We start from the raw sequence: 14,476 nt of genomic DNA, 5'->3' as shown, positions 1-14,476 counted from the left end.
TAACTAGGTCGGTCCTTGGACAGTAGACATACAGTTTGGCAGACCCATATCCTTTTGGTCTGCCATAAAATGATGAGGAAGCTTTAAGTGGAGACAATAACCAATATAGAGATTAGAGTCCCAAATGTGAATATCTAAATTTTTTTTCCAAATGTAGGAAATTGGACATTTCTTCACACATTTCTCAGATCATTCATAAGGCTTTTTGAGATTTCCTATTATAACTACAATTCTTGATCCAAAGACCTCCAGATTAGAAAAATTGGGCAATTTTGTAGGTAGATTTTTAATAACTTTTATGTATTGAATTTTTAGTTAAGGAGAGCTTATAACTTCAAATCAAATCAACAGACATTGATGTTCCTATTTATCCCATGTGTAGCACACAGTTTGTGAGGGGTTCTCAAATGAACAAGACTCAGGTCTCAAGGAATTGTACATGGTTGAGTATGGGAAAGACACAGTGAAGTCCCGAAAACAAGAACAGCAGAAGAGATGTTGCAAGAAACTGTATAACTGGCTGCCAGATGGATGCTACATGCTGTAAATACTCTGAGATAAAGGAGGTCAGAAAAGCTATATTGGCTAGGTAGGGCTAAGTAAGGACTCATGGAGTAGACTTTAAATTTGAATGCTTTGTAAAAAATACTTTTTAAAAAATTACAAATTAACCAGAATCAAGAAAGAGAAATAAATGCATAAAATATTAAATAAAATCCCAAATATAAATGTATACTCTAACTTACATTCTTACAGAAAAAATTTACAAAATAATAACTAATACCAATTTACTTATGCCCATTCTCCTGTGTTTTTCCTCTAAGTTGTTGTTCTTCAGTCATTTTAATTGGGTCTGATTCTTTCTGACCCCATTTGGGGTTTTCTAGGCAGAATTACTGGAGTGGTTTGCCACTTCTCCAGCTCATTTGATAGATGAGGAAACTGAGGCAGGTTAAGTGACTTGCTCAGAATCTCATGGCTAATAAGTATCTGAGATCAGATTTGAACTCAGGATGATGAGTCTTCTTGACACTATCCATGGTACCACCTAGTCGCCCTTTTCCCCAGGTACTTATACATTATTTCCTTATACACACACTGTTTTCTATATAATCATAATGTGGATGTTCTCCTAATTTTGCTCTTGCATCCCTTTTGCATCCCCTTAATATAAGGCTTTCCACTCTCCCTAGTTTGTATTCCTATTTTTCATTCTTTAATAAGACAGTAATAATAATAACTGTTCCATTAAAAGCTTTAAGACTTTACAAGGTCTTACATTTGGATGCATTCCTTCATGTATTATTTATGACATCTTTAGAGGAGAAGTATTGCACTCACTGTTACTTTCATTTTATATGGAAGACACTGTGGCTCAATGAGGCTGAACATCTCATTTATTTGAAGATGGTTCAGAAACAGGATTCAAGCTACATCTAGGCTGACTCCAAATCTGGTGCTTTTTTGATCCATCGGGCTATTTCTTATGACTTTTCTTAGTAAACATTCCATCTTTTCCCACAATCTCTTTCAGCCCTTCCCCAATCATCGGACATAAAAGAAATTTTTTAAAAAGTATTAAATCAGTCATGAATAATTTGTTCATCTAAGTAAAGGCCTAGCAGTGGAACTGCTAAGCCAAAGGTATGATTAATTATGTAATATATACACTGCATGTCACCAGCTTAACCTCCAAAAAGCATGTACCACTTTATAGCTCCAAAAATAATATTAAAATAGGTGTCATTTCTTAGGGAATCGGAAACACCCACTTATATTCCCACCAACATCAAGCCTTGTCATTTGTCATGTTTCTTTTAGATGGAAAGCTACTTCAAGGTTGTCTTAATTGGGCATTTGTCTGATTTTTACAGTTTAATTAGTACCTTGCCCAGTTTAAATCTCACAACGCGGACGTAGACTAGATCTCAATATCTGACTTAATTCCCACTTTCTTCATTTTCCTTAAGTGGAAGTTTGTCCAAGCAGGCAACCTGAACACTGTGGCAAGGGGAAGTAGGAGGAAATCTTTTGGAAATTGCCAAAGGATCCACTACTAAATACATTCCCAGGCAATCACTCAAACTTTCATTTCTCCTTAACTAATTATTCTCTTCCACACATTACTAATCACATCATCCAGCATTAATGGCAGTCATAATAACCGACATTTAGGCTTTAAACATCTCCATTCCTTCAACTGTACATCACAAAGTGTTGCTTCAAGAGTATTCTCGTTTCTGTTTGCAGTCTTTTAAATGTCCCAGCTTTTCAGTGGCAAGTGGCAAGGTAATCAGTTAACAAGCAATGATCAGATCCTACCTGGATCAGATCCAGGCCCTGCATTACCGTGTGCTGAGGATGAAAAGGCAAAGTGTTTTTGAGGAGTAATTTATAATTTAGCAAGAAGAGTTAGCATGGGCATATATAGTCACGTGTGTGAATATGTATTCTATGTGTATACACACATATATGTCATATATAATCTAATATATATAATATGCTTTTGTTCTTAGCTGAAAGGAATGTAAATAGTAATATCTGAAACGTCATCAGATATCTTACAGTTTAGGAGTTAGATTTCTTTCTTAAAGACCATGCCTTCATTAGTTTTGTTTGTACAAAACCTTTTTAATTTAATATAATCAAAATTATCTATTTTGTGTGATCTCCAGTTTTTCTTTAGTCCCAAACTCCTTCCTCCTACACAGATCTGAAAGGTAAACTATCCTATGTTATCCTAATTTGTTTATAATATCATTCTTTATGTCTAGATCATGCACCCATTTCAATCTTATCTTGGTATACGGTGTTAGGTGTGGGTCAATGCCTAGTTTCTTCCATACTAGTTTCCAATTTTCCCAGCAGTTTTTGTCAAGTACTGAATTCTTATCCCAAAACTGGGGTCTTTGGGTTTGTCAAATACTAGATTACTATAGTCACTGACAATTTTGAAGGACCATGTCTTGAACCCACATCCCTTTGGCTTTCATTGATTGGCCAACAATAGGTCCCAGGCCAACCCCCACTTGGTCATACAGAGTGAATGAACATAGCATTTATTTCTGTTTTGGCCAAAAATCCCTTCCAGATTGATTTTTCTACTAGACAAAAGAAACCATTCTCTGCCTCATTTCTTACTTAGCCTTACTCACAAATGAATGAGTTTTACCTCAATCAAACTGAATCTGGCTTAAAATGCCAAGGTCTCCCACTACATGCAGAGCTATCTCCAGTCATCCTTATCTGTATCTTTCCATTGGACTTAGATGACGCTGGAAGGAAAAGTAAGGCTGGTGACTTTGCATAGCCCATCCTCATTTAAATCCAATTCACTTGTATGTCATTGTCTTTTTCAAAAACAAAGGACAAAGAACAACAATAACCATACATATGCCTTTGTCTTAATGTTCATGTGTACATACACACATATATACAAATTTAGGGATAAATATACCTATTTATGGAGATTAAAGATGATGGAGGATGCACTGGGAGAAAAATAGAGAGGTCATCTATCTCTAGATCTACTAGATAAGTAGGTAGATAGATAAGTAGATAGATGAGAGGGAGAAGAAAGAAGAGGGGAAAAAAGAGAAAGAAAATATTAAGTACCAGTCATTGTGCTAAGTATGGGGCATATAAATACAAATAAGAGAAATTGCTGCCCTCAAGGATCTTACATTCTCATGAAAAAAGAAAACATTTTAAGGGAAGATAGCAAGGTGGCAAGGTAAGTGGGGAATGAGAATTGGAAAGTCTGGAAGGATATTGATTTATGAGTGAAGTGAGCATGTTAAGGAGCTAGAGAAGATGTCTGGAGATGGGCTGAGTCAGGAATGAAGTGAATGTGGCTGGGGCCTCTCCTGAAATGGTAGTCCAGCTAAGAATTGGGATTACATTTCAGCCATGGAAGATAGCCACCAGAAAGGTCTGGAGGCTAGAAGATTGTGAGAAACAGACAGAAGATGAGTTTGGCTGTACCTTGGCTTATGAGAAGGGGAGTGAGAGATGTATAATAAGGCTGGAAAAGTAAGATGAGATCAAATTATAAAGAGCTTTAATTAAATGCCAAACAGAGGAGGAGTATATTCTAGATGTAATAGGGATATGCTGGAGTTTACTGAAAAGGGTCATAACATAGTCAGGCCTGTGCTTTAGGAAAATCACTCTGGCTCCTATAGGGATGGAATAGCATGAGGAGAGATGAGTCAAGGAGACCAATTAGGAGGCTATTTTAAGAGTCCAGGCAACAGGTGATAAAGGCCTGGATTATAGTCAGGGCTATGTAGGTGGAGAGAAGGGGGTAGATGTGAGAGATACTGTGGAGATGGAAATAAGACTTGGCAGTGGACCAGGTATGTGGGGTAAGTGAGGGTAAGGAATCAAGGATGGTACTTTGAAACCTGGGTGACTTAGAATTGTGTTGTCTCAATAGAAATAAAGAAGTTTCAGAAAAGAGGTGGATTTGGGGGAAAGATAATGAGTGTAGTTTGAAAAGCCTATTGATCATTTAATTTGAAATGTCCAATAGGAATTAGTTTGAGTGATGTTTGAGAGAGACACAGGTTGGATATATAGATCTGGAAGTTGTTGAATAAATAAATAAATGAAAATTATTTAATCAATTCTGACTACATATATACTAGATACGGTGCTGAATGCTGGAAATGCAGCCCTCAAAGAGCTTGTTATCTAGTTGGGGAAACGAATAGATGCAGGGAAGGATGACCTGAGGAGATATTTTAGTGTGAGATGTAACAGACCATGTTTTTTCCAGAAATGTTAGTATAGATTCAACTACTATTCTTAGACCAAGATTTAGTAGAGGGGAAGGATTATTGAACAGGAATGTAACCGTAATGTAATGGTTTGACATCAGCTAGGGTCTGGTGAATTCTCACCATTCAGAAGCCCCAGAGAACAGCAGTATGACAAGAAGTTGTCCAGAGTGCACTGAGGCCATATGATCACAGATCTTCAAGTCTAAAATTGTCATTTTACAAATGAGGAAACTGAGCAAGAAAGATGTTAAATGACTTGCCTAGTGTCTGTCTCACAGCAAGTATTTGAGGTAGTATTTCAGCAGACCCAGTGCTCTAACCACTGTACCACCTAGATGCCTGAAATGATAATTAAAGCCATAGAAACTGTTGAAATCACTATAACAGAGAATATAGAAAGGAAAGACAACAGACTTCTAGATGTACCCACGGTTGGGGAACATGATATGGATAATGAGCTAGCCAAGTCTAAGAAGGAGGAAAAGAGCTTAAGGTTTGTGGTTTGTTTTCTCAGGAAATCAATCAGTCAATAAGTATTAGATGCCTGCCATGCCATCTGGGAGTATGAGTAGAATTATCCAGTGGGAAGGTGGGGAGAAGAAATGATGTCGGAGACTTGAGGAGAGAAGAGAAGGCTTGGAACATCCTCAGGGGAGATTCTCTGTCTCTCTCTCTCTCTGTTTTGCTCTATCTCTCTGTTTCTCTGTCTCTGTCTCTGTCTCTGTCTCTCTCTATGTATATATAGAGATTTAGTTATTTATATATAGATATATATGTATTTATGAGAGAAAGAGAAAGAGAGAGAGAGACAGAGAGAAAGAGAGAGAGAGACAGAGACAGAAAGAGACAGAGAGACAGAGAGAGACAGAGACAGAAAGAGACAGAGAGACAGAGAGAAAGAGAGAGAGAGACACAGAGAGAGAGACAGAGACAGAAAGTGGGGGAAGGAATTGAGGGAGGAGGCAAGGAAGGAGGGAGGAAGGGAGAGATTTGTTTATTTATATTTGACTAGGCAAAAGAAGGCCATTCTTTGCCTCACTACTTACCTAACCTTAATCACTGAATGGGCATTGCCTCAGTCAAACTCAGACCTGGGAAAGACCTTTGTTTAAAAAGGCCAAGGTCTCCCATTGCATCCAGGACCGACTCCAGTCATCCAGATCTGTATCTTGCCCCAGGATCCAGATGACTCTGGAGGAGAGAGCGAGGTGACAGGACAGTCCTCCCTCACTTCAGTCTAACTCACTTGCATGTTATGGCGTCACCTCCCTGATATCATGGTCCTCTTGGAGAACGAAGGACAAACCGCAGCAGCAGAGTCATAACTTCCTGTAGCCTTGATATTGTGTTCCATAAACAGTTCACATTGAACTCCAAATCCTAGGAACTCTTCTGTCCCGACTCCACCTGTTTCTGGAGTTCAAATTTACTTCCTTCAGGGTCCTTGGAATTAGTCTCCAGTTCTGTGTAGGTCTAGTCCAGTTGTTGCTGAAGTGCCACACTTGGGCCCTCCTACTAGGACCTCTGAGGTTGTAAAGGAGAAGATTTGTTTAGTCAGTGGTGGGCACTCAGCAGTTAATAAATTTTTATGGCATTGATCTTTATTTAATTAACTGCAGAATAAAACATAGCTTTTAGATTTTTTTTCCTCTTTCTCCCCCTTTCCCTAGGACTATAGGCTGAAAACAGGGGCTGGAGACTTTTATAAAATAATTCATTATGTTGCTTTATTTTTGGGTCGAGCCCCTTGGATTTTCCAGATGTCCTAAGGCAGTGGTCCTCAAACTTTTGTTTTCAGTATCTTTATTCTATTAAAAATTATTGAGGTTCTCTCCAAAGAGTTTTTGTTTATCTGGATTATATTTATAGACATTTACCATATTGGAAATAAAAACTATTTTTGAATTTGTAGATCCTCTAAAAGGGTTTCAGAGATTCCCCAGGATTCTCTAGACCATACTTTGAGAACTACTGTCCTAAGTATAACACCCCAAGCGACAGGCTTAAATGGGCAGAGTTCATTCTTTGTGGAGTAGCCTCTGCCTAAATCCTATCTTTTAACCTCATTCTCCATCTCCTTCCCCATTCCTTACCAACCCACAATTGCTTCCATGATCTCAGAATAGAATCCATGTTAAAAAATCTCTACAAACGTGAATAAAAAGGTCTCCAGCCTTGACTAGGCTACCTACTTCATCTCTGGACCTCCTAGGAGCTTCCAATAGAAATTACAGAAAAAAGCTTAAGCTTAATAGAAGGGAAAACGTCTTAAAAATTAGAGCTGTCCAAAGCCAGGATGGGCTGCTTTGGGAGACAGACATCCCTGGAGGTCTTTAAGCAAAGAATGGATGGCTACTTGTTGGAAATAGTCTAGAAGGGATTCTTCTAGTATGTATGGGTTAGATTAGATGATTCCTAAGGGCCTGTCTGACTCAGAGTAGCCATGGTTCTGTATGTTCTCTCTAACTAAAGTGTAAATAAACCATTTTTGTTTTGGTTTTTTGTGTCTCTAGCACTTGGAACAGTTCTTATACATAATAGGCAACTCATGGGTCACTGGAGTACTTGTCCTGTTTGGACTGTGGTAGTATGGGAAAATATGGCTATTAACTTTCTACCTACTTCTTTAAGACTATGGGTTTTTTTTTTCCTTTACAAATTGGATTTATAAATATAATCTTTATTTCAGAAGCCCTCATATCTTGAAGGGCTCATTCCTTTACTTTGAGGGATTTCCCAACTCTGACTTCACCAAGAAAATTTAGGGAAAACACACTTTGGCACTCTATTGGGTACCAATTTTCCTTCTCGAAAGCATGAAAATATAAAATAATAAATGAAAATTTCATTGAAAGACAGCGAAGCAGAATTCTTAGAAAGTAATTACATTCTCCATTGAGCAACCTTTCTCCAAAAATTTATGTCAGATTTCTTTTAATTACAATAATGGCTGGTAGGTTTTTCTCTTGCTGTTCCCAACAGGAATAGCTCCTTCCCTCATCACTTCATCAACTTCAGCCACATCGTGAGCTTTCAATGGTGGTTTCTCTTGCAGTTCCACGTAGCTCCCACAAGGAGGTATCAGAGGTTGCTCTTCAGAAGAGGTTCCTCCTTTAGATCTCAATGGCTCCCTATGGTTAATAGCAGACATTGCTATCAGTCAGGACAACAGGTTTTCTCTGCATTATATATCACAATTGGGGAAATGCCAGACCTCCTCTCACTAAAGCTATTTTTCTTTGTCCTACTACAATCACCATACTACTTCAACAACTACCTCAAGGAATACTATAAGTACTAGTAAGTAATACTACGAGTACTGGTATACTAGTACTACTAGTAGTACTATTACTATCATTAGTAGTAGTAATGCTACTACTAGTATGAATATTGTTACCACTAGTACTATGAATATTAGTGTGCTACTACTACTACTAATATAATTACTAAAACTACTAGTACAACTACTAATACTACCATTATAACTATTAGCATTCCTTTTCCTCTTCCTCTTTCTACTTGTACTATGAACATAGTATATGAGTACTACTAGTAGTATAGCTATTATTACTACCATTCCCACCACTGCTGTTGCTTCTGTTGCTCTTGCCACTACTGCTGCTGCCTACTTACTTCTAGTTTTGCAAAAGCTTACTAACTAGAGGAAAAAACTTGCCAACAGAAGGAAAGCTACCACTCTTAATCTGCTTCAGTGATCCACTTTTGATGTAGCTGTGATGACTGAAAATCTAACTATACTTTCCCCCTCTTAACACTCAGAAGAGTTGTTCTCTACCCAAGAGAACCGATTCTTATTTTACAGAACACCTTAAATAAATCCAAAAGAATATTTTCTGTAGTATTTAAAGTCTTTAAAAAATCTGGCTTCAAACATCCCCCCAATATATATGCATATTACTTTCATTTACAAACTCTGTTCCATTCAAAGTGGCCTAATGATTGCTCCCTGGGCTTGGAATTCCATTCTCTATCCATGTGCCTTTGCACTTTTATATATACATATATAGAAATATCTATCCATATGTATACACACACACACACTTAACCTGTTTACATGTTATATCCTATCTATTCTTCTTCCTCCCACCAAGCTCCTGTAGAACATAAGCTCCTTGAGTACAACTCCATTTTGTTTTTGTGTAATCAGCATCCCTCATAGTGTTGTTCAATCCTTTTCAGTCATGTCTGAGTCTCTATGACCCCATTTAGGGTTTTCTTGATAAAGGTACTGGAATTGTTTGCTATTTCCTTCGCCAGCTCATTTTACAGATGGGGAAACTGAGGCAGAGAGGATTTAGTGATTTGCCCAGGGTCACACAACTGGGAAGTATCTGAGGCTGCAATTGAACTTGCCTGAGCCTAGCGCTCCATTCACTGCATTATCCTTTATGTATAATAAAAATGTATTATGGCTTATTGTAGTTCATGGATTTGACAGGAGAAAGAAGAGGGCAAAAATCTTCCATTTTAATAGGGTGAATAAATTAATGTGTTATGGGTCAATCTTTGCTTTAAATAGCAGCCCCGCAGCAAATTAAATCCTTCTGGTTTGGGAACCTTGCATTGGAAAGAAAGCTGAACTTGGAAGTTAGAGGAGCTGAATTCAAATTCTATTTTTTCCACTTACTACCCCATGTGACCATGGGCAATTCATTTAGTCTCTCTGGGTCTCAGTTTCTTCATTTGTATATGAAGGGGTTTGACCTAAATGAGCTCCAGAGTCCCTTCCCATTCTATATTCATGATCCCATTCTTTATTCCCATTTATATCCTAAATAAAGCTTGACATGAGCCAGCTCTGCTGTTGTTGCTGGTGGCAAGAACTAATAGAAATTCACTTCTGAGCCTTTTCTCTCTGTGCAGCCCATGTGAGGGCCACCCCCAGTATTACTTTCAGCACCACCATCTATTTTTGGTGACTAGGGAAGTGGTTGTTTACTTTTTGGGAGGTGTTTCTGTTTTATATAGTTCATAGGCATCTAATGTGATACCTTATTATTCTGGGATTGGGGGTGGTTGGTGTCTGTTTCTGAAGAGAGGGAATGGGTGGGACCATCTGAATCCCTACTAGGCTTAGCCATGTGACAAATATGTCTAATGCAGGACTTATTTTTTGGACTGATGTAATGATTCCTTTGTTGTCTATCCTAGTATCAGTCCTGTTATTTCAGGATAAAATCCTTAGTGGAACAGTCCCTGCCATTTGGCTGGGAAAGTGGGAATTTGCAGTATTTCTTGAATATTTTAAACGTGGCTGGGGTTTCAGGGATTAGACAGAGATTTTAGAAGGTTTAAAGGAAGGGATATAGGATTGAGTTAAGCAATAATCTTGGTTGTCCTTAATTTACTATGTGCCCCTGAGAAGGTAATTTTACCAAAGCACCAGAGTTTGACTATGCTGGTCATGTGAATGACAAAATCCCCACCCAATGATACATCTTCCCCTCTCCTAGGACAAATCTGGGGGTCTGTTGCAAGTACGCTGCTTGAGATCTCTTTTGCAATTGCTACTAATTAAGGATTATTCAAGTCATGGAGACTGTCAAGGGGGACAGAAAGCTCAGTAGCTTCAGCTGTTGAAAAGAGGTATAGACGTAGGAGAACTTAGGAAAAAACATATATCTAATCCCTACATCATGGTGCCTGTCACAGAGCTCAAATAAAAGAGTATACACAGAGCACTTTGCTGATTTTTAAATTCTTTATAAATGTCAATTATTATTCTATTACAAGAATGAGAGAGGACAGCATGGTGGCTGAGTTGAATATGATTCATCATATATAGTTGTTATTTTTAAAACTGACATCTATCAAGGGGTGGTGACACTTAACAGCTGGGCAGCAATCCAGCTATTATCACCATTGGTCATTATTAGGAGCTATTTCCAGTCTAGAGCTCCATAATTTAAGGGAGATGGAAAGATGAAATAAGGGAGGGAGCAAAAGAGAGCCACAAATTGTTGCAAAAAAAAAAAAAAGCATATGGGGGATTGGGCACATATTTTATTTATTTATTTTAATTTATTTTTTATTAAATCTTTTTATTTTCAAAACATATGCATGGATAATTTTTCAACATTAACCCTTGCAAAACCTTGTCTTCTAATTCTCCCCCCTTCTCTCCACCCCCTTCCTAGTGGCAAGTAATCCAATATATGTTAAACATGATAAAAAATATGTCATATCCAATATATACTATTTGTACAATTATCTTGCTGCACAAAAAAAAATCAGATCCAAAAGGAAAAAAATGAGAAAGAAAATAAATTGCAAACAAACAACAAAAAGAGTGAAAATGTATTGCGATCCATACTCAGTTCCCACCATCCTCTCTCTGGCTGTAGATGACTCTCTTCATCCCAAGATCATTGGAACTGTGGACACATATTTTAAACAATATTTTGTGGAGAAGGATACATTGTATTTCCTTTGTTCAAAAACTTCAAGGGGTCCTCACTGCTTAGAAAAACAAATTCAAATTCTTCATCCTGGCATTCAAGGCTATCTATAGAAGGAATATATCTTACCTGTCTAATTTTATCTCATCATACCTGGCAACTTCCACTTTAGCTATGTCAGTCTTCTTTTTTCCAAAACATGCTTCTTTTTCTATTCAAAAACCCTCACAGGCTCCCTTTTGCCTCTTCTTAACATTTAAGGCTTTCTGTATTCTGACACAGCATAATTCATGCAGGTCTACACCGTGAATGAATGAATTGAATTAATTAAGCATTTATGGGCCAAGCTGCCTCTCTGGAGCCCTAGGAGCATGGTGTGGGTGTTTCTTACTGCAGAGTTCCAATGGCTATTAATGAAGGAAATACCTTGCTGGCCCAGAAGCAAATAAAGCAAAAGCCGGAGCTGGGGCCAGCTTAAATCACTTTGAAGACACCTGGTTATGCAACTAATGGAAAAAGGCTTATCCCATCCACACAGCTGGAAGGACACAGACTGTTCATGCATGCGGTAGTTCTCATGATTCTCCCAGAAGCCCTTTCCTTCCAACCTGTCACATGGAGAGATACAATCTCAAGTGGTCTAGGAAAGCACCAGACTCACATTACTCAAGCAAAGTCCAACTCAAGAACCACTGCCTCCAGAAAGCCTTCCTTGATGACTCCTGAATGCTTCCTTCCAAGGCACTAGAGCAATGCCAGCCTCTTTCATTCACATTCTGTACTTAGAAGCTTAACACTTATTTTGGTTCTTTATTAGCAGCGGATGAGCTAGAAATGAAAGAGACAACAGAGGTTGTCTATCTCTCATTATACAGAAAAGGAAACTGAGGACCCAGGAGCTGTAAGACGACTTTCCCCAGATCATACCAATAATAAGTTGCAGAGCCAAGGTCCCATATCACCAGTATAACTTAAATTTAAAGGTAATTTAAAGCACTTCAGTATGGCCCTTTTTTATTATTCTAATCTTTTAAACATTATTCTGGCCCTCAAATTGTTCAGTGAGAGAAAAAAAAATAATAAAAGCTTTAACAATAAAAGACTACTTCCTCCTTTTGAATCCTTTTCCCCACATCAAGCCCCTGTATTTGGCATCTCCAGTGGGCTAGTCTTTCAGTCACCTTCATTGTTCCTTGTGACGTGCAGTAAATAATACTTCCTGCTTATGTCGCAGCTGTCCTGCGAAGCTCTTAAGCTGCACTCTCTGGAGCTGAGATTGTGGCTTCATTTGACAGGTGAGGGAGTTAAAACATGGTGCCAGGGCGGGTGGGGCTGCCCAGGGGAGAAGCTGGCTGAAAGCTCTGCTCTCCTGGCTCTTCGCTCCACGTGCCGTTATTTTATTTCTTGTTGTTTTCTTTCCTTTCCCCAGAGATGATCACTTGGCTGTCTCCTTTGTAGGTGTGTGTAAAGCACTGATTTTTTTTAAAGTCTGTAAGATGTAACTAAAATAGGAAAAATAAGTCCTCCCTTTGGAATATGAAGAGAAAAACATTGGCTTTGGAGTTCAGTATTAGAATCAAAAAAGCTGAAGAGCAACATAGAAATATTTTGTCTAGGCTCCCCATCCCTATTTTATATATAATAGGATCATAGATTTAAAATTAGAGCCAATCAATATGTATTTATTATTCACTTTTCTATGTTCCAGGCACTCTGGTAGGTGTTGGGCTTATAAATATAATGAATCCCCATTTAGTTTGTTGTTGTTTTCAACTGTGATCTTATTTGGGATTTTCTTGGCAAAGATACTGGAGTGGTTTGCCATTTTTTTTCCCCAACTAATTCTATAGGTGAGGAAACTGAGACATTCAAGGTAAAATAATTTGCCCAGGTCACGCAGCTATTATGTGTCAGCTTGGAACTCAGGAAGTGCCTGACTCCAGACCTGGTGCTCTATGTACTGTGTCACCTCATTTTATACATTAGGAAACTGAGGCTGAGGAAAGTGGAGGAGGTGGGGGTAGGGGTGGGGTCATGCAGCTACTCAGTGGCAGAGTGAAGGATTGAAGGCAGACTTTCTGACCCCCATATTCAGTTATCTTTCTGCCTCTCCCAGAATCAGCTGGAGTTCAAATATTAACTCTGTGACCTTGAAGCTAATTAATAACTTTATCTTTCTGGGTATTTTCACCATCTGTAAAATGAGGTGGTTTTACTATATAGAAGCTTCCTCCAGTCCCTTCTATTTCTACATACTGTGGTCTTATGATAGATGAGGAAAGATCACCAGAGAGCTGTCTCTGAGTGTGTGTGTGTGTGTGTGTGTGTGTGTGTGTGTGACATATATTGATTGGGCTGACGAAAGGCAGTGTAGTAACAGAAGGAAATTGGAGTCCCTTCTGGATAATGAACCATACTAGTGGCCCTTTGAGATTCACGACACAGAAAGTGGGCATTTGGCACATGGCCCATATTTAGCAGGCTCCCCTGCCCTGCTGCCTTCTTTTTTCTCTCTGGTCACCCCTCTTTGGTTTTTCTCCTCTCACCACTATCCCCACACTTCTCTCGCCCCTTTTTTTGATTTCTCCCCTGTCTCCTCCCCACCCCAATTTTTCCCATTTCCTGGAAGCTTCTGGGGTCCAGTCCCTCTTCTCTTCAGAGAAGCTGTTAATTGCCTGTGGTTGAGCCAGCAAGGCTCTGGGAGGGTGACAGTCGATTCCTTGCCCAGTATCAGATATCACCACTTGTGTCTGAGTTCATGCAGCATGTACCCCTGTCAGGGATTCCACAAATATCTCCCCGAGGTAAAAAAGGAAAGCAGGCTGAACTCTGGCACCCAGTGTGAGCTGCTAAATCCCAAGCAAGGCTCTGGAGAAAGCAGGCTGCTTGGGAGCATGTGTCCATAAAGCCCTCACCCCTCTTGCCGGCAAAGACCACCCCCCTTGCCGGCCAGCCTGTCTCCTTCTGTAACTTCCCATCTGGTTTGATTTATGCCCCTCTGTTGCTTTGACATGTTCCTCGGGTGAGCGGGGGGATTGGTGATGCTCCGCCACATGGGTTGCCCACCATGTCTAATGGATATCGTACTCTGTCCCAGCACCTCAATGACCTGAAGAAGGAGAACTTCAGTCTCAAGCTGCGCATCTACTTCCTGGAGGAGCGCATGCAGCAGAAGTATGAGGCCAGCCAGGAAGATGTCTACAAAAGGGTGAGTGAGACACGCCTGGACCTTTCCCTTGGAGAGAGGGGTCCTGATTGTGACTGTGCATGAGC

General features: G+C 39.2%; 1 protein-coding gene across 4 annotated transcripts in view; it reads left to right on the top strand.

Annotated features, from left to right (window-relative positions):
• LOC127559184 (myomegalin) overlaps positions 1-14,476 on the top strand; it is a 260,227-nt gene that overhangs the window by 79,687 nt on the left and 166,064 nt on the right. For all 4 annotated transcript variants that reach the window (XM_051992863.1, XM_051992865.1, XM_051992866.1 and 1 more), the window contains one exon: positions 14,301-14,411. In XM_051992863.1, the coding sequence (XP_051848823.1) occupies positions 14,301-14,411 (111 nt within the window). The remainder of the gene's footprint in view (positions 1-14,300; positions 14,412-14,476) is intronic.

This window comes from Antechinus flavipes, chromosome 4 (genome assembly GCF_016432865.1).
Source record: "Antechinus flavipes isolate AdamAnt ecotype Samford, QLD, Australia chromosome 4, AdamAnt_v2, whole genome shotgun sequence".
NCBI classification, from domain to species: Eukaryota; Metazoa; Chordata; class Mammalia; order Dasyuromorphia; family Dasyuridae; genus Antechinus; species Antechinus flavipes.
Note: the sequence above shows the minus strand (reverse complement) of the source record. Positions and strands in the feature narration are given on the sequence as shown.